Source organism: Pollachius pollachius (assembly GCF_949987615.1).
Source record: "Pollachius pollachius genome assembly, chromosome: 1".
NCBI classification, from domain to species: domain Eukaryota; kingdom Metazoa; phylum Chordata; class Actinopteri; order Gadiformes; family Gadidae; genus Pollachius; species Pollachius pollachius.
In genome coordinates, this window is record NC_136934.1 from 25926184 (window position 1) to 25945753 (window position 19570).

General features: G+C 42.6%; 1 protein-coding gene across 1 annotated transcript; it reads left to right on the forward strand.

The window, feature by feature from the left end:
• Positions 1-575: 575 nt before the first annotated feature.
• Positions 576-19258, forward strand: krt1-c5 (keratin, type 1, gene c5). Its single transcript, XM_079748528.1, has 9 exons — positions 576-667; positions 1004-1426; positions 1661-1743; positions 2618-2774; positions 12778-12942; positions 13186-13311; positions 17959-18176; positions 18359-18387; positions 18680-19258. The coding sequence occupies exons 2-9, from the start codon at positions 1016-1018 to the stop codon at positions 18793-18795; spliced, it is 1305 nt and encodes a 434-aa protein (XP_079604654.1). The 5' UTR covers positions 576-667; positions 1004-1015; the 3' UTR covers positions 18796-19258.
• The last annotated feature ends 312 nt before the right edge of the window (positions 19259-19570 follow it).

Consider the following 19570-nt stretch of genomic DNA (forward strand, 5'->3'; position numbering starts at 1 on the left):
CGCCCTCCTTTGTTCCTTCAGGTCCTCCCGAGGAGACGGCCGTCTTCAGGTGCTGCTGGTCTCACGGTGCAGCGCATTGCTCCCCGGCTCAATAGGAGGAGGAAAGACCTGAGGCTGTTCTATCCAGCTCTATGAGTTCAGGTTAAACTCATCCCTCCAGGCAGTGTCAGTGTAATGTAGCCATTAGACTTTATTCGGAAGCTCTTGGATACGTCCTGTATGCTGTAATATTTTTATTTTCATTACCACAATGCTTTCATTAACTTCCTATTATGACACTCAATCCAATTGTCAATATTCTACAAACAATACAATGTTTTAAACTTTCAACTTTTTTTACATTTCTAGTTTCAAGTTGGACGTTTATGACATACAAAATGCTCAGATTCCATACTCCTCCAACAGTGCATACAAAACGGCACACACAATCACTTTCCCGATAATTTCTTTCATTCTGCTTTTCTTTTTTCTTTCATGGCTAGTGTGACGTCCTGTGATCATCTGCTTATGCGCTTCACCTGACTCCACCCCACAGATAAGAGCTGGTATATACAGCCAGCTGAGCCCAGCAGTCCAACAGCCAGCAGTCTCTTAGTAGCCTCAGCCAGCGTGAACACACCTCTCAGGGCCAGCCTGCAGACACAAACCTTCAGCAACACAAAACCAAGTAAGTATTTGTGTTGTTTTGTCTTTATTCTGATCATATGTATTTATCGATGATTGTTTTGGAATTTGAGTTTCCGTAATATCTAAACTGAGCGTGGGATAGACATTTTTATGCAGTGCAAGTCTTCTGAGTTTGTGTTTTTGATTCATGTTTTTTTACCTACAAAAATGCTGTGGTCAGTGTAACTTAAAGTTACACTGACACTTTTGTATCATTTTATTAAGTTACTAAAAGTAACTGCAGTTACTTACTATTCCATCCGCATTTTACTTACTTTCCTTACTCCCATCATATCCACTCAGCCCTCCTGACTGACCTTGCCCCCCCGCCACCCAGGTGGATCCCACCATGGCCTTGTCGGTGCGTAGCTTCTCCCTCCGCCAGCCCTCCTTCTCCAGCCTCTCTGTAAGGGACAGCGGGCGCAGCGGGCGGGCCAAGCCGCCGCTGCACACCACCATGTCCTCGCTGGGCAACACCAGCAGCGGCCTGGCCCGCTCCGTCTCCCTTGGCAATGGCCTCAACGCGCTGGGTCCCAGCTTCTCCGTGATGGGCGGCAGCAGCCTGGGTCTGGGCGCCAGCGACAAGGAGACCATGCAGGGGCTGAACGACCGCCTGGCCAGCTACCTGGACAAGGTGCGCTCCCTGGAGCGCTCCAACGCCGAGCTGGAGGCCCGCATCAAGACGCTGATGCTGGAGAAGTCGCCCAAAGGACATGACGTGGAGGGGATGCTGGCCCAGGCGCACACCATCGGCTTGGAGGTCAGTGTGCAGGACAGCAGGACATAGCAATTGAGCTTTCAGGGTGACGTTACAGATTACTGCCCTGATCCCCAACCAAAGTTTGGCTAATCTGTCAGTCTATGAATTAATCAAAAGCTCTATCTCGTTAACTGGAATGAGCTTTACATGTAGCATTCAGTGCCGTCTGTCAAATCGAGTCTTTTTGACTCTGACTGTGCTTTTGAGCAACGTGTCCATGTCTTCTGCCTGCAGGTGAGTAAGAGGACCCTGGAGAATGCCCGCATCATGCTGGAGATCGACAATGCCAAGCTGGCGGCCGACGATTTCAGGGTCAAGTGAGTGTTTGGGCCGCTTCTCTTCCTCCCTGTGGACTTCACACCGCCGTGTCAGATACTGGACGGCCCTGAATAAATTACCATTCTGTCAGACTCGAGGCGAGTGAGAGCACCCTTCCCACGCTGCCTGTGCGGCTGTGAGATACGTTGAGGTATGGCAACTGCGGGTTAGCGTAGCACCTGTCAGATCCCTCAGGGTCAGGAAGATGTATTTGTTTCTTCTGATTAACCAGTTGACACAGTGATGTTTAAGGGAAGGCACCAGAACACGCTGCCGGAATCATCTTCATCTTGTCAATCGTGTATTTCACAAAGGGTCGATGGTATGTTCCCGGCATGCCGTGGATGAATGCAAGTGCAAAGATCAGACGTAGCTGTTTGCGTGGAGAGAGGGCTGAGAAGAGAGTGTGTGTGTGTGTGTGTGTCCCTGGTCACACATTCCTCAATGTTGTCTGTGCCAGCACTACCAATACTCAAAGGTTGAGTTCTATGATTCTGACATTTACTCTACTATATACTCACTTCTTGTTCCTCCGTGTTATTTTCTTGTTAAGCACTATGTATTGCTGTATTTGCACCAAAAGCATGCTGTAAATAAAGTTTTCTGGGATTTCATGATGTCAGCTATCTCCTTCTCAAAGTCTTGTTACACTACAAGGAGGTCTAAGGAGGCTCAGAAGGTACAGTTGGTTGCTGGTTTGTTCCACGTAGTGTCAAGATTCCCCTGAGCAAGACACCTAACCCAAACTGCTCCCATCGAGCCGGCTGTATGAATGGGTGAATAAGTGAGGCTCTAATTGTAAAGCGTGTGAGGGGTCTTCATTGTCTGTTTACCACTGACAATGAAGTCTCCATCTCTGCTCTGTGTTTAAAGATGGGAGGCAGAGGCCACCCTCTGCCAGTCAGTGGAGAGGGACTGCCTGGCCCTTCGGAGGGCCAAGTCGGACCACGACCAGATGATCGCAACGCTGAGAGGAGACCTGGACAGCCTGAAGGAGGAGATCTACTTCCTGAAGAAGAACCAGGGCGAGGTGAGATACCCCCTGGGCAGATCTTCACCATAAGATAGGAGATATGATAATAGATATCCATGAGGTATTACAGTAGCAAATACAAAAGCAAAGACACAGAATATCAGATCGTTACATGACAAAGAAAAGGACAAACAAAGTGTTTAAAACAGAAAGCTTCCAGGGTTTGAGGGTTTATGACTGTAGACTTGTTATGGATACAGCAAGTGTCTGTCGTCATTGTTGTGGAAGAAAGAAACTGTGAGAGGATATTGTTCCCTCGCTGTGTAGATGGGATGGGTCCACACTGTTCCTGTCGGAAACATGATCATGCGTGTAGGACCACGCCTTGCACACTATTCTTTGTGTTTTCAGATACAACGATAACACACACACTCACAGAAGCTACACACGTGCATGTTTGTCTGTGCTTGTGTATGTCTGTGTGTGTGTGTGTGTGTGTGTGTGTGTGTGTGTGTGTGTGTGTGTGTGTATGTGTGTGTGTGAGTGTGTGTGTGTCTGTGTGTGTTAGCATGAGTTTAGACAGCCAGGTGGGGTAAACAGGATATGATAGTTTATCCATCAGTTAAGTCAAACATTTTCACACCTCCCTCCTGTTTCCAAGGTACACATATCATGGGCCAGCCCCATGATTTCAAACATTATGCCCTATTCTATTCCACTCTATTTTATTGTTCTCTAATCTAGTCTAGTTGAGCCTAATGTAGTCTAATCTAGTATTGGATTATGTATACTATAAGTAAGGGATAATGTATAGAACGCTGATCATTATCGGGAAAATAAGCCTCGACAGGGGGAACAGGATGCAAAGCGGAGGTGCCTTGCTTCGCCCTGAAGGGGCTTATTTTTGATAATAACCAGCCACGTTCCATACATTATCATGCTTTTTACACGGCTACTTGCCAAAACGAAAAAATAACTTCAAACGGTGTGTCTTTGTACTAGCATTCGTAGTGTTGATCAGCAGAGAAATAGTCGTCGTCGTCGTCGTCCCCCAACGCCAGCCAAGTCTACGCATTTGGGGAAGACTTAACGAAATATGAAATCTGACCACCAGATGGCACTACACAAAAACACAATATTGACACAATATTGACAAAATATTCAAGTGTAGGTTTAAAGGTTTTATGGGTTTTCTATGACGTAAAATAGCAGCTTTTATGAACAGTATTATCACTACATGGTTAAATGCAACACATAAATGATGTAAAAAAATGAGTTGCATATAAATAATCCACACTAATGTTACACCAACACAAATGTATCATTCTCCATATGTTGCAATCATTACATTTCCCATCATATTTCACTAATGAACATATGCATTTTGTTAAGCATACACTGCATTCCATCCTCTGTTGTACCTATAACATTTTGCAATGTGTGCACATCTGTAATTGTTGCCATGACTTCTTCTCCTAGCATTGTCTGATCAGCGTCATCACAATGCTCTAACTTTTTTCGTGTATATAGGCCGCGAGTTAGTGGGTACAGGGATGTGAATAACTCCAAATTTTCATGGTCGAATAATCAGTGGGTGGTATGAACGAATAATCGATTATTCGATGTGTGCCGACATTCACAAAGGCAGCCATGGATCATCGGCAAGAAATCACTTAATATGTTAAACACAAAAAAAAAACTTAAACAGTGAAAAATTGAATTTATACTGATATTAATTGGGGATGTGCATTTCTGGCAAAAATACTATTCAATATTCGTTTAATAATATCGAAAATCGGTCAATCAAGAACCCCCTACGCACCTCGTAAACACGCACACATAATGACACAGGGAGAGGCTTTTATAATTTGTATGAAATCAATCTGTTTATTTCAACCACTGTGCCATCAACATTCAACATCAAAATTATTTCAACGTGGGCTTAGGCAGGTAGGCCTATATGTTCCAAATCTGTTAACATATTCTCTATCCATTAAAAGAGAAAGATCAGTTAAGTCATTAATTCATCTGAAATATACCAGCCAAAACATACACATTTGACTAGCAGCTTGTGCTAGCTCCCGCCTAGCAATAACGTCAATGATTGAGCTCTGGCTAACTGTTTTTCTGTCAATTCACCTGCACGACTCGTTGGTGCCTGACTTCGGAATAAATCTGTTCTTTTTGAGCACTTAGATGCATCTCCCTCCAGCATCCACTTCTTCTTTTCTGGCCTTTTCAGCCCCTCCTTTCTCCTTTCTCTTCTTGCCTTCCATGAGTGCCACAACAAGCAAGCAACCACGAACTTGCTCGCTATCTCTGTCTGACATGTCTTGTGCGTTCACACCAAACGCGACGGGGCGACAAGATCCCATACAAAGTGAACGTAGAGACGCGTATCGGGCGAATTATTTGCCAAAGAAAACCGGCGACAAGTTTTGATTTGTCGCGCCACACTTTCGACCTGCACAGACGAGCGCGTTCACGAGGATTTGTGGTGCGACAAATTCGTTCGAGTTGAATTATTTCAACTTTGACGCGAAATTCGCGTGATGACAGCCAATCAGCGTTCAACAGCGTGGCCACTGAGTGACATGTGTAACGTAGCAGCCAATCAGCGTTCAACCGTCAAACTCGGTGCAGTCCGGGGTGAACTGCATCATGGAGGAGAAAGTGATTGTTGCCGTTTGCGGCTCCCGGAGCACTATATATAATAGTATAATATAATCAGTGTTGGGAACGTTACTTTAAAAAAGTAATTAGTTATAGTTACTCACTACTTGTTCCAAAAAGTAACTGAGTTAGTAACTGAATTACTCTATAATAAAAGTAACTAGGTACCAGAGAAAGTAACTATTTGCTTTACTGTAAAAAAAAAGAAAATTGCTATATGTCAAAGAATTTGGATTTTTCGGAGCAGTTTTCACTTGGCCTTAATGTGTTAAATGGTTGAACTGCCCATTTAAGGCCCTGAAATGCTTCCAACTGAGGCCCCGTCCACACTAACCCGGGTAAATCTACAAACGCATAAATATAAATGTGAAAACGCTGGGTTCGCGTTGTAGTATGGACAGGGTAGATGGAGGCTTTCAGAAACGATGACGTTCGGTTGCCATGACACTGCCACAAGCTTGCGCTCGAGACCAAGACGCTCATCAAAAAAATAGCAGGTGAAATGCAAATGATGATCTCTCTGTACTACTTTATCTCCAGAAACAACTCGACATATTGGCTCAAACATATTCGTTGCTCCAACGCCAGAGGCGAGCGCTGTACTTGATGTTCTTCAGTGATGGTAAAAAACCCGAAAGACGGACAAGACCGGGTCGAAAATGATTAACCAGCTGATCAACTGTAAATATCAGCTGATCGCGCGCCTGTAATCTAAACAGAGAGGCGTGGCAGAGTTAAGTAACCATGACAATGATTTATCAAAATAATTTCAGTGTGGAATGTGGATGCAAAACATTCCGAAAACGATATGAAAACGATAGTGTGGACGGAGATCATTTTCATTGCGGATGTGCGTTTTTACATTTACGTGGGTTAGTGTGGATGAGGCTTGAATTTCAATTTGCTTGGTTGCAAAGGCTGTGGAACATCTGCCGAATACTACAGAAAATACCAACTTTTCATCGGATTTCTCCGGACTCGCCATTTCTGCTGCTTCATCGAATCTGTTTGGTGTGTGCGTTTGCGTGTGTGTGTGGCGCGCGTGTCCTGGCTTGTGTGTAAAAACACTGGCTCCGATTGGCTACCATGAAACATGACTCTGCCTTAGCCAATCATAATCGCTTATCTCGTTGTTAACCCACCCGGTCTCCTCACTAGCAGTTTGTGATTGGAGCCAGGGGTGCGTTCGGATTACTCAGTTTATTCAATCAATTCATAGTAACGCACTCCATTTTTCGTACAGTAACGGTAACGGCGGAAATAGTAATTAGTTAGATTACCCCGTTACTGAAAGAATAACGGCGTTACCTAACGCTGTTCTTTTAAACAGCGTTATTACCAACACTGAATATAATATAATTGTATATATAATATCACGCAGGGCCGGCCCAAGCCTCCATGGGGCCCTAAGCGAAATTTGATTTTGGGGCCCTCTATAACTGCCAATAATAATGATTATTGATCATTCACACACCTACTATAAACGCATTCTACTTATTCTACTCCGTCATTACGAATACACTTGTAAAACTAAATGTGAAAACTTTTTGTTGTAGTTAGATTGTAATCAACAGTGATTAATGCAATGGAAGCAGACACAGGATTTGCAAACTTACAGAAAAATCTTTCAATTAATATTTTGCAAAGTCAGCAACTCCCCCTACTGGCCACACAGAGAATCAATACATAAAACCTCAAAGAGCAGCCCGGCATGTTTAACCCATCTATGGTTTTTAATCTGAAATGGTAGCGAATTCAGCTACAAGAGCAGCCTGGGGTTGATTAACACTTAATATTCAAAGTGATATAGTACTAAGTGGGATACTGAATGTCATCTAGGTCAATTAAAAGTAACAAAATAAACTAATCAGTTACTGTAAACACAATCTGCTTTATTATTATTATTTTAAATAAACTGCAACACCAAATATACAAAAACAGACAGTATTAAATAAAATAAAAATACAACAAGAAATACTTAAATAATGATGAAAATCAACAGGCACCTAAAACAAGGTAACACACAAATGGTTGATAAATAAAATATTAAGTTGAATTAGGTCTGAAAACTATGTAAAAATGTGCATCTTTGGTAAAAATAGGGAGGGAAATACAAAACACACTCCTGTAATTCAAACATTTGACTTTTATATGTAAAAAACACAGCATTGAATAAAATAAACAAAGAAATATCAAATAAAATAGAAAGTTAAATAATTACGTCTGAAAACTATGTAAAAATGTGCAAAATCTTTGGTAAAAATAGGGAGGGAAATACAAAATACACTCCTTAGAACCTGTGTTTCCTGGCATTTCTGGAGGCAAAGTCATTTATGACATCACAGTAAGAAATTCGATGGCCAACTTTGTTGTTTATACTCATCACTGCCAGTCCACTCAGTCTTTCTTGTGCCATGGATGATCTCAAGTAGTTCTTGATTAACTTGAGTTTGGAAAAGCTCCGTTCTGCAGACGCAACAGTAACAGGGAGAGTGCAGGCTATCCGTAGAGCTACCCAAAGATTTGGGTACAACTCACAGATCTCATTTTGAGAGAGGTAAGTGAGCAGCTCAAATGGGGTCATCTGTGCTTTGGGGAGTTCTGGAAGGCTCTCCATCTCTGTAGCCAGTGCACTCCCATCAATATCAGCCTGTTCCCCTAAGGTGAGTTTGTCTCCAAGAAGTTTACACTGATCACTCCTTGTCTGTGCATCAAGCTGGCCAAAGTTGAGAAGCACTCCAAAATGGCTTCTGACCTCCCCTAGGGACTGAAAGCGGTCCTCTAAAGACCGGATGCTACAGTCTACTGTAGCATTAAAAAAGGACACTTCCAGCCTCTTCATTGCATCAGCTTGTGGCTCATCAGGCATCTCATAGGCAAAGTGCCTTTTTGTGGTTCGCAACCTCTTCTGCTTCAGCACTGCTTCAGTGTTCATTTGTTCACACATGTCTTTTGCTGAGACCTGTGCATCTTTAAAACCAGTTGCCCTGTAACTGATTAAATTTTGTTTGTTTTTCTGAATGAGGCTCACTGCAACATCAATCTGCATGTTGGGCGACTGAAGTAGTTTGCTTGTGGTGTTAATCTGGGAGAGAATGTCATGCCAAACCACGCAGCAAATTTGAATTCTGAATGATCCGATTTCTTCAGCAAGAGAGTGGGTCTCAACTTTCAGTATAGAGTCAGTAGTTTTTTCCCTGACTTCAAGCAAAGCTTCTCTCACCTTGTCTGCTTGGTAGCGTAATGGTTCTATACTTTTAATCCGGCTCTCCCATCGTGTTTCACTCCAGGACTTGAGTGTGATGTTCACATGCTTCTTCAAGATGGCCCACCTTTGAGGGGAACCTGAGAAGAGTTTGTAGATTTTTTCCACATTTCCAAAAAACAAGTGGCATCCACGGACACTTTGGCAGCATCTGAAACCACAAGATTTAAGGTATGGGCTCCACAAGGCACATAAAAAGCATGTGGATTTTTTTTAAAAAAGCCTAGCCTGCACACCTTTATTTGCCCCTTTCATGTTTGCACCGTTGTCATATGATTGTCCCCTACAGTCCTCAAAGGGGATGTTCAATTCTTCAAGCCTCTGAATAGCTACAAGAAGAGCTACAAGAAACCCCAAGAAGTGTTCCTTTATCTCTGGTGTTTTGACAAGACTTAGAGTGCGGACAACAACAGACATCTGTTCTTGATGACTTACATCTGGGGTGCAATCCAATATTATTGCATAATATTTAGATTCCTTGATTTCTGAAACCATTGTGTCCAGTATTTTATCACTTACACAGGTTATCAACTCATTTTGAATTGTTTTCCCCAAATATGTGATATGCTCAGCTCCACTGTCAATTCGTCTCACGTGATCTTTCAACACTGGATCAAATGTAGCCATGAGTTCCACTTCTTTTAGAAAGTTCCCATTGTTGGCCTGATGTAATGTGTCTACAGATCCTCTGAGTGCCAGGTTCCTTTCTGCCAATGACTGGATAATGCTGATTAGACGTGTGAGGACATCTCTCCAGCGATTCTTTTCTGCCTCTAAGAGGCCCATTTCTGTTTCATCGATAGTTTTCCCCTTTGAAAGATGCAAGGCAAATTCCTTCCATTTAACCAGGTTGTTACAGTGATCTCCACTGTTTTCATGCTGTTTCAACAGTGCACCTATGTTGACCCAATCCTTCTGGCCCTCAGTTGCCAGTTTTATGGACTTTTTTGAAAATAATTTGCAGCAAAAGCAATAGACCGCATCTTTACTTTTTGAATATGTGAGCCAGCTCCGCTTGACTTTTTCCCCATTTACTAGTTGTCTGTATGTGTAATGATGGTGGAAGCTTCGGCCATCGTGTCTCTTCGGGAATGTGAATGTGTCCTTTATAGGCAGTGGCCCTCTTAATACCTGTTCAGTCCTTTCTGAGTCCGTCAGGAAAGAGGGACACTCAGCTGGGTCCACTGGCGGAGCTGCTGACCCCTGCTGCAAACTGGATGCTGAAGAAGACACATCAATCTCCATGACCAAAGATGAAGGACCTATAGGGAAATTAAAATAATATTTTTGGACAAAATTATTAATCTCAGAATATTCTGCAGTACACAGAGCAATTATAAAGGCTGTTTTGTTGTTAACTTACCAGGTACAGCTGAGGTTGCAGAGAGGACAGTGGGTACAGTGGGTACAGTGGATGTAGCAGAGGATAGAGATGGACCTGAGATGAAAAACATGTCCCTTGTCATATGATTATATATTATATCTTATACAAAACTTGCACAGTGACAGATTATGATTTGTGGCGTGACAAAACTTCGGAGACAACGCGAACGGTCGACAAATCAGTCCCTCCAGAAAAATGTGGCGTTTTTTTGTGATTGTTGCAGCCAAAAATCCTTGATTATGCGGCACGTTTTCTTAAAAAATGCGATGAAATATGCGGCATATTTATGCAATTTTATGCGATGAAATTGCGGGAACTTGCAAAAATTGCGTGAACTTGTGAAAAATGCGGGAACTTGCGAAAAATGCAGCTTTTCGAAGACATTCACGTCGTGTAATTACGTCACTTCATAACGTTTCCATGGCAACAGGGAAACGGCTGCTCTTGTGTGAAGTAAACGCAACATTTTTCAACTTTCTGCTAAGATATATGTGAATTTTTTGCAACGAAAATGCAGGGATTATGAAATCATGCACGCCCGCATATTTTGCGCTGAAATCCGCAATTTATGCGGTGAAAGTGCGGCATATTTGAAAAAATGCGGCCCCCGCATGAATATGCGGACTTTGACTGATTATGCGTTGAATTATGCGATCGCATAATCACGTTTTTCTGGAGGGACTGACAAATGTCGCGTTTGGTGTGAACGCACAGGGACCGCTCATATATCCCCCTACATTTTCGAAAATGGACTTGACCTGCAAGCTGTTTATTGGATAAACGCATTTCCCAATCCCAGGAGTCTTTGCTCCATTCCACGTCAATTCAAGAACAAAGAAATTAAAGTAAACTGTAGTTCGTATTTTGTATTTATGAACATGAATGTTCTGTAACGCCTGAATAATGAAGAATTAAATGAAGTAAAAAATAAATGAATTAAAAAAAAACATGAATGAGACATAGAGAGTAAGCAAGTGGTATAAATATTGGTTGGATGTTCACTTGTCTTATATTGTATATTTCGGGAATTTTCATGGAGGCTAGAGTCCTGAAGGGGATTAAATTATACTCAGGGCCGGCTTGCAGACGTCTCGCGGCCGCTCATAATGATTGTGGGTACCGGTGTGGGTACCGGATTGACTCGGCTGCCGGATCGACTCGGGGTCCTAGATGCGCAATAATGACGCACTTCCTGTAAACGCCGTCTTTTAAATGCGCACGCGAGTTTCATTCATTCCCATGTTATTCTCAAGTATTAATGATCTCCTTTTGTTTTCTAATCTATGAATAATAATCTAATGTACAAATTATTGTTGCCTATACTTGGGTAATATATTAAAGAAGAATCGGTTAACTCCATTCACTGAACGAGGCGATCCACTTTATTTCCAGCGCTCCCAACACAGTCAAAACAGCGACAGACACTTCCGTTCTCCTCCTTCAGAATAAGAGTCCCTAACAGGAACTGGGTTACATATGCATTCATCAGTGCTTTTAGACGTGTTTCCAATGGCTTTGTTTCTGCGAAAGAAGGGGCTGCGTTCAATGAAATCAAAATCAAAATAGATTGAGCCTTCTTTTTATGTCCATGATTGAGCCCTGTTTATAAACAACCCTTTCGGGTTAGTCCATTGGCTTGTGTCGATACGTCAAGTGTCGATACGTCATCTGTAAGCGCAGGACCCCGAGTCGATCTGGCAGCCGAGTCAATCTGGTACCCACACCAGCCGGCCGACCGGGAAATCTCCCGATAGTCCCGACGGCCACTCCACCTCTGTACCGGACTACTTGCGGAGTGATACGAAAGACGTCAAAAATTCACTTTCCTTGACAGCGGTCAATTATACTTAGCAACGGTGAATTATCAAATACAATTCACCGCCAGAAGTTGTGAAGGGCCCATGCAAGTGAACGGAGCGTTCCACGATATTGAGAAGAGCCGTGTAATAATATTGTTATATTTAATGGTCTAGAATGTCCTAATGATTCTAGTCGTTTCAAGTCTGTTCTGGTGTGTCGTCTGTATGTTCTATGATAGTCTATTCTAGTCTGTTCTATAGTGTAGTTTATTCTAGTCTAATCTGTTCTGTAATGTAGTAGTCTGGTCTGTATGTTCTATTGTATTCGTCTAGTCTAGTCCAGGGGTGTAGTGGGCAGGGGACTTCATTCAGCATCTTACAAAAAAAAAAAATCTATACATATAAAAACGTTTTTTTGCACGTTTGTTTTCACTATGGCAGCGCCGTCTGCTCAGTTTGTCGTGATTGCAGGCCTAGCCTGTCTTTAAAGTGGTGGTAGCGTGGCGATGTTAGGAGCTTTGGTTATTTTGGATTTGTGCCATAAATGTGTTGAGTGACATGAGTGTTTGTCTAGACCTGTACGTATTGTTTTAATATGTAGGGTTATGCAAAGAAACAATATTATTAAACATGTTGATTTTTTTATAATTGAGATTAGCTACAGTTTCCATATTTGGCAAGTAACAAACCTCAAACTTCTTCTGAATGTGTGTGCGACCGTGTGCACGCTGGATTCCTTTTTGATGACGTCATACACAGTCCCCCCCACTAAAAAAAGCCCCCGCTCTTCTGTTGTCTAGTCTTGTCTACTCTGTATGTTCTATTAGTTCTTTATTAGTGTAGTCTAGTGTAGTCCGTTCTGTAGTCTATTATGTATGTTCTACTGTATTCCAGTCCTTATTTGAACCAACGTGTGTCCCATTGGCTGCTGGTGTGCAGGAGGTGGGTGCCCTGAAGGCCCGTCTGTCCACTGAACAGGTGAGTGTCGAGGTTGATGCTGTGCACGGGCCTGACCTAGGGGCCCTGATGGCAGAGCTGAGGGTCCAGTATGAGGCAATCGCACGCAAGAACAAGGAAGAGGCGGAGAACTGGTACCTCAAGAAGGTCAGTTTGGTCTCTCACTTTACCTAGAGTATGGGATTATTCCTGAGTTGCACCAACAATTTGCTCAGTGTTTGTGTGTGTGTGTGTGTGTGTGTGTGTGTGTGTGTGTGTGTGTGTGTGTGTGTGTGTGTGTGTGCACGCTTGGTGTCGGCATGTGTGAGGCTGTGTGTGTGTGTGTGTGTATTTGCATGGCTTTGTGTGTGCGGTGTCTGCGTGTGTGTGTGTTTGTGTGTGTGTCTCCAGCTGGAGGCGGTGCAGTCTGAGGTGAAGCAGAGCAACGAGGCTCTGCGCTGCGCCCAGGGGGAGCTCAGTGAGAGGCGGCGCTTCCTGCAGGCCCTGGAGGGGGAGCTGGAGAGCCTACGCAAACAGGTACCACAGGTCCAACTCCTGAAAGGACCACACTTATCGTAACCATTACTAACAAAGGATATAAGTAATGGATGTTTGAGTAAAGCAAGGTTTGCTGCCAAAGACCTCTCCTGGTTTGCTGCCAAAGACCATTTACCGTGAGCACGCTTGACACAAATGGAAACAATGACAATATATCACTTTGGTCTTTGTGATAACCCATTTTGTAAATGACTTGTATTGTGATTCACTGCTGTGTTGTACACAAACTCTGTGCTGACACACATTGATACCATAAGATGAAAGTGCTACATTGCTATTGCTTACATTTGTTGCAAAATGTGTTCACCCTTAAAGGGCTTATTTTATGCCACCAGGTGTGAGTGTGATTAACCATTGCAAGCCGTTTGGCTAATCACCCTCACACCTGGTTTCATAATATCATCCCTTTTCATGCTTTTCGGCAGAATTTGTACAAGAAGGTTATTTTGAAACATCGTATTGGTAATGTCTCCTGAAGCCAGGAGATACGGTTACCATAGTTTGATCATCCAGACTGGTATTGTCCTTTGATTAGCTCAATATTCACTATAAGTGTCCTGGAATAGCACACATGACTATACAGAATGGACTATGTAATTTATTTATATATTTTTATATATATTTTTCGGCCCCGAGAACAGAGACAACATAACATAATATATAAATAAATATGAGTAAAACAGAAAACAATAAAAATAATAATAATAACTAGAATATGCATTTCCTGCAGAAAATGCGCTGAGTCCAGTAGTGCAAATTGAGGTTGAAAATATGTTTTGGTAAGCCACCTAGTTTACGATGTAAAGAAATGTTAAATGGCTTAACTCAAGCGAAGGGATTTGAACAGAGTCTAAATGGAGTAGACATGCAGACCATTTAAAAAATGTGAAATGTTTGGAAACAAATAAAGTGAAGAGTTAAACAAATAGCTAAAGGGATAAAGTTTGAATACATTTGAAATGAAGTTTAGAAAAGCTGAGCTGTTTTTGCGGGTGCTGGTCGGGTCGGACGCCTGAACAGCGCGGCTCAGTCGCGGGTTTTGCGATTGCGAGCGAGACTTCTCCGGTGCTTGAGATGTTTCAGGAGCAGAGGAGTAAACTAAAACCGTCCACAGTGGATGATGTGCTTTCTTTGCACAGCAATTTAAAAGCACCACGCCAAACACCAGATAGTGCAAATCCCCAGCGTTCCATCTAATGTGTCTAATTTTCCTTCGGGTGCGCGTCGGGCGTCGGTACCAATTTATAGCGGGTCTGGTCGGGTGCGGAATGTAATTCTCGGGTTCGGGTTTGCAAAATAAGATCTGTGTATTGATTCTCGGCCATCGTGGAGAAGGAATTGGGGGAAGAAACGTTGGCTTTGACTCTCTGAAGTCCAGATTGAACTGCAACTTCAGATTGATGTGGAAGGACCAGTGACGTCGGAGAACCCGACGCAGTCTCCTGCTGGAGCCCTGCTGCCCGCTGCCGCGATGCACTAACACCGCGAGGCACCACCACCACTTCCCGCTGCCGAGGCAGCGGCGCTCCGGCGGAAGACAATCGCGGGCAACAATCCCTTTCTCCTCCATGTCGCGGTTTAGTCTACTTCAGATTGATGTGGAAGTGGAAGAACCAGAGACGTCGGAGAACCCGACGCAGTCGTTTGAGATGATATTATGAATAAACGACTTATGTGTTGGGTTCTCTGACGTCTCTGGTCCTTTCACATCAATCTGAAGTTGCAGTTCAATCTGGACTTCAGAGAGTCAAAGCCAACGTTTCTTGCCCCAATTCCCCCTTCACCATGGCCGAGAATCAATACACGGGTGTCCACTTCAGCTGTTTCCCATTGCAAATTTGCTTCTGCCATGGTTGGAGGTTTGTGTCGGTCAGGTTCTCTAGCTAAGCAGTGAAGAAACATGGCGGACATCGTGTTTACGTCTCATACGCCAGCCCCCTCATTCATTATTTGTGGGCTTAAAAATTTGGCCCTTCTAGCAGGCAAGCAAAGTTCTACTGAGATGACGTCAAACGCGTCATTTGACGCCAGGTCAGTAGAAGTGTAAGGAGGACAGCTGGTTCAAGGGAAGACAATAATAGACTATAATAGCGATTTTATAATGATAGTACACCATTTCTGTATCGGTGAAGTATTACTGTAAAGCTGATAAAGAAATGGGTGTTTAAATCAGTGTTACAGTCAAGTGTTTGTGTGTGTGCGTGTGTGTGTATGTGTGTGTGTGTGTGTGTGTGTGTGTGTGTGTGTGTGTGTGTGTGTGTGCGTGTGTCATATTCACTTGTAGTAACCAGGAAAAGTGTTATTGACGTTTTTCTTTCACATCTAATGAATCGAGATAAGCTCACAAAATTATAAGGCTTGTACCGTTGGACTAGCGGCGGAATTAGTTGCGCGGTGCTGCGTGCGTGCATGTGTGTGTGTGCGTGTGTGTGTGTGTGTGTGGAGCTGCGTCCGGTAATCGCCCCGTAAAGCGCACAGTGATATTTTGTCTACGCGTTAGAAGTTGGCAGAAGTGGTTGAAAGCAGTGTGTGCACCCAGGGCCGTAGCACCAAATTCTGGGCCCTGTGTACAAGAGGTACTGATGGGCCCCCCCGAATTCCCGGGGGGGGGGGCAAAAAGTTAGTATTGGCAAAACCGGTTGTAATTGTTTATTTTGAGGCGGCAGGGGGTGTTGTCGCAGCTAAATGTAACTAATAAAGTAACTTTTAATCTAACTTAGTTACTTTTAAAATCAAGTAATCAGTATAGTAACTAAGTAACTATTTTAAGGATTAACTAGTAATCAGTCATCTGATTACATTTTCAAGGTAATTGTGGCAACACTGGTCCCAACACACAAACGCCTGATATATAACAATCATATTAATCAGTCGATTAATCATTTTAGCGCCAGAGAAACGAGAGAATCTGTTTTGATATATTTGAAGATCAAAGTGTGTTGATTTCCTTTCAACTAATGTTAGCGTAGCCCAAATGATAGTTTGTTATTCCAAGCTAATATGAACATTTAAAAAAAAGAATTGTGGAAGGAGTAGGGTCCCAAAGTTTGTAGAGAATAAGAAAAAAAAAAGAAAGAAAGAAAGATAGAAAGAGAAAGAAAGAATAAAGCCTAAGAAGAACAATAGTTGAGCGCTGCATACAGCACTTAGATAATAAATGAAAATAGAAAAATAAAGGGAACAGAAGGGAAAGGGAAGGGGGTACTAGGCTCCGTCCACACGAAGCAGATTTTTTGGTGAAACCGCATAAGTCTTGTGCGTTTCGGCCGACCGTCCAGACGAAGCCGGTGCCCGAAACCGCACATTTCTGAAACCACCCTCGGAGGTGGTTTCAAATCTATCCGGACCTATGCGGTTTTGTGTTAGGATTCGTGTGGACGCCTGAAATGCAAACGATGATGTCATTAGCCCCCCACCAGCTGGGGGACGTCAGAGTTGCGTTGAAATTATTTTGTAGCTTTAAATAAAGCCCCTTGATGAATGTAATTACTAACTGTACATTAAAAAGTATTTCTGCTCAATTTAAAAGGTTGAATCTCCTTGTGACTGAATGTTTGCATAGAGCGCGCAGGCTGTTTGTGCGCAGGCTTGATGCGCTCCACTTTTTTCTGTGGAGAGCCAGCGCCTTGAATATTTACTACAGCGTTTCTACAGCTCGATGCGGTTTCGCAATCATTCCGTCTTTACGGAGATATTCCTGAACCGCATAAAACGAAACCGGATTGTTTTCGCCCATTTCGGCTCCGTGTGGACGGGGCCTTAGTCAGGGGGCAAGGTTTGTAAGGAGTCGAAGTACTCAATTTGTAAATCCATATGTGAAAGAATTTAGCATTGTTGTCTTTCACTGAGAATCTGATCTTTTCCGTCGTAAAGTGTAATTCTGGCGAACCCAGGGTCTTTTTCAGCATGAAAATACATAAAATAAGCCCTCCAGTATAGAGCTTGCACAGAGCAACTCTTACAGCCCAAATTTCTTACATTGCATCGGCTAGGGACATAGCAACGCTTCCAAATCGGCATTTTAGAACCACTAATATTAGTCAAAATAGCACCAAACCTCTGCAGTAATATGATTAGGGTTCCTACACATAAAACGAAGCATCAACAATATAGTTAGCGTACCGGGAGTTTATTTAAAAATACTGTTTTACAAGACGGAAGGTCGGAAGGTCCATGTTTGAGATAGCTTTACTCTATTTTTGCTACTGTTACTGTCTTACAGCTGTTCTCTAAACTCCTTCCTATGTACATACAAGTTCCAAGTTGAATGTTAGAATATATGACGGAAGATGATAACTAGTTAAAGATATGCAAACACTATGTTTTATGTTTATTTCAACTACAAAAGAAACCTGCATTATGTAATAAAATAAAAACACACACATTCAAATCAAGATGACATTAAACATACTATTTAGTTAAATTAAAACTACAATATTCACCATAGGACATTAATAATAATACAAATTTGTTTAATTAAAATATTTTCAAACTACTGTTCCATCAGTTAAAAGCAACAATAACATCCAGTAAAGAACATTACACAACCTTACACTATAGGAATGTGCTGTGTAGGGCACCATGTCTGTCTGCAGCTCACCCGGTACCACTTAATGTGTCCTTCAGTTGAACGTTCTGGAGGGAAACCTTGGGGAGACGGGCCACAAGTATGCGACGGAGATGGAGCGCCTGCAGGCCACCCTGAGCCAGCTGGAGGACGAGCTGTCCCAGCTCAGGCTGGACATGCAGCGCAACAAGACTGAGTATGAGCAGCTGCTGCGTATTAAGCAGACCCTGGAGATGGAGATCGCCACCTACAGGCGGCTGCTGGAAGGAGAGGAGATGTGAGTTGAGATGTGGGTGTGCGTGGAAGGGTGCAGGGTAGTTTGTGTGTGTGTTGTGGATCTGTGTATAAATTAGCTTGCTATTGATCCCCATTGAAATGCATAATATATGAATCATCAAATTTGTTTATTCAATGTGGTAGTCCATTGGCTGTTATTAAATATTTTGTGTCACCAAACAGGATTAAAGAAACGGCTCCACCTCCTAAGAGTAAGTTAGTGTTTCATGTTTTGTACTTTAATTTACAATTATCCTTTGGTGTTCCTGTTATGTATTCTTCAAGATGGAGATGAATTATCCAACTGTTACTGACACCTTTTTAATGCTTACACATTTCATGGCAAATTCCACCAACACAAAGCAATAGTTCTCCTGTTGAAATAAATCTGAACTGGGCACACAACATTTTCTATGGCAGAACACAGAGAGAATCATGGATGTGCTGCTACTGTAACCAGAACGAGGTGGTTTACCCCTTGTCCACGTGATAATCTTTTTACAGAAGAGCCTGAAGTAAGGACCAGGAAAATTGTTAAAGTTGTCACTCAGACGATGATTAACGGGAAAGTGGTGGATGAGTCCAGCGAGGTGGAGCAGATTGAGGAGCGTAAGAATTGAGGCTTCTAGAGAGAGCCGGGAGTGGAAACGCCGCCTAACCCAGATGGCCAAGATCTGCCATGAACACAGCCAAAGGCTGCCAGGGAAAACAGCCAGTGAGTCCAGTGATCCAAGAGACCATATTCTACCATATTATTGAGACCCGGATTAAACCTCATTTGATTCCTGTAAATGTAAATGTTGTGGAAGAAACACAACTATACGCTTGTAGCCTTTGTGTTTAGTAAAAGTAAAACATTTTGAAGGTGATGGAAAAGATTGAAGAATTTTGTGTCTGACTTTTAAATTGTTAACAATTAAGACTAGATTATTATTAGAAACTACATCATTAAAAAAAATTAAACTGTTAAATAAAATTTTGAATGTGTACATTAACAAATGTCTTTTTGTTTTTCATCAAAACGAAATACCCATCCTCTGTAACTATAATATACAATTTTCAGAATAAACTTTTTGAAAACAATAGCGTGGAATCCCAATTTGCAATCGCACTGTTAGTGTCATGAAAACTAGGAAGTTATCAAGATTACAGGTTTTGTTTAAAACGGCATGGGTTTTGTTCCCACTGAGAAATGTGGGCCGATACGCAGAGCTCGGTAGTGGAAGATAATAGGGTGGGATCTACGCAGTTTACAATTAAAGCACCGGGAGACATGAAACTACAAGAAGTAAACTCTGACCTATATACAATAGGTCTCAGATGACAACCCATTGTGTGTGTGAATTTGTGGGTATGGATGGCCTATATATTTGTCCTTTTTTTAAGCTGTATGAC

Coding starts and splice junctions, on each gene's coding strand:
- krt1-c5 (XM_079748528.1), top strand. CDS start 1,016: ATGGCCTTGTCGGTGCGTAGCTTCTCCCTCCGCCAGCCCTCCTTCTCC. Junction 1,744..2,617: donor GCCGACGATTTCAGGGTCAA/GTGAGTGTTTGG, acceptor CTGTGTTTAAAG/ATGGGAGGCAGAGGCCACCC. Junction 18,177..18,358: donor CTGCTGGAAGGAGAGGAGAT/GTGAGTTGAGAT, acceptor GTCACCAAACAG/GATTAAAGAAACGGCTCCAC.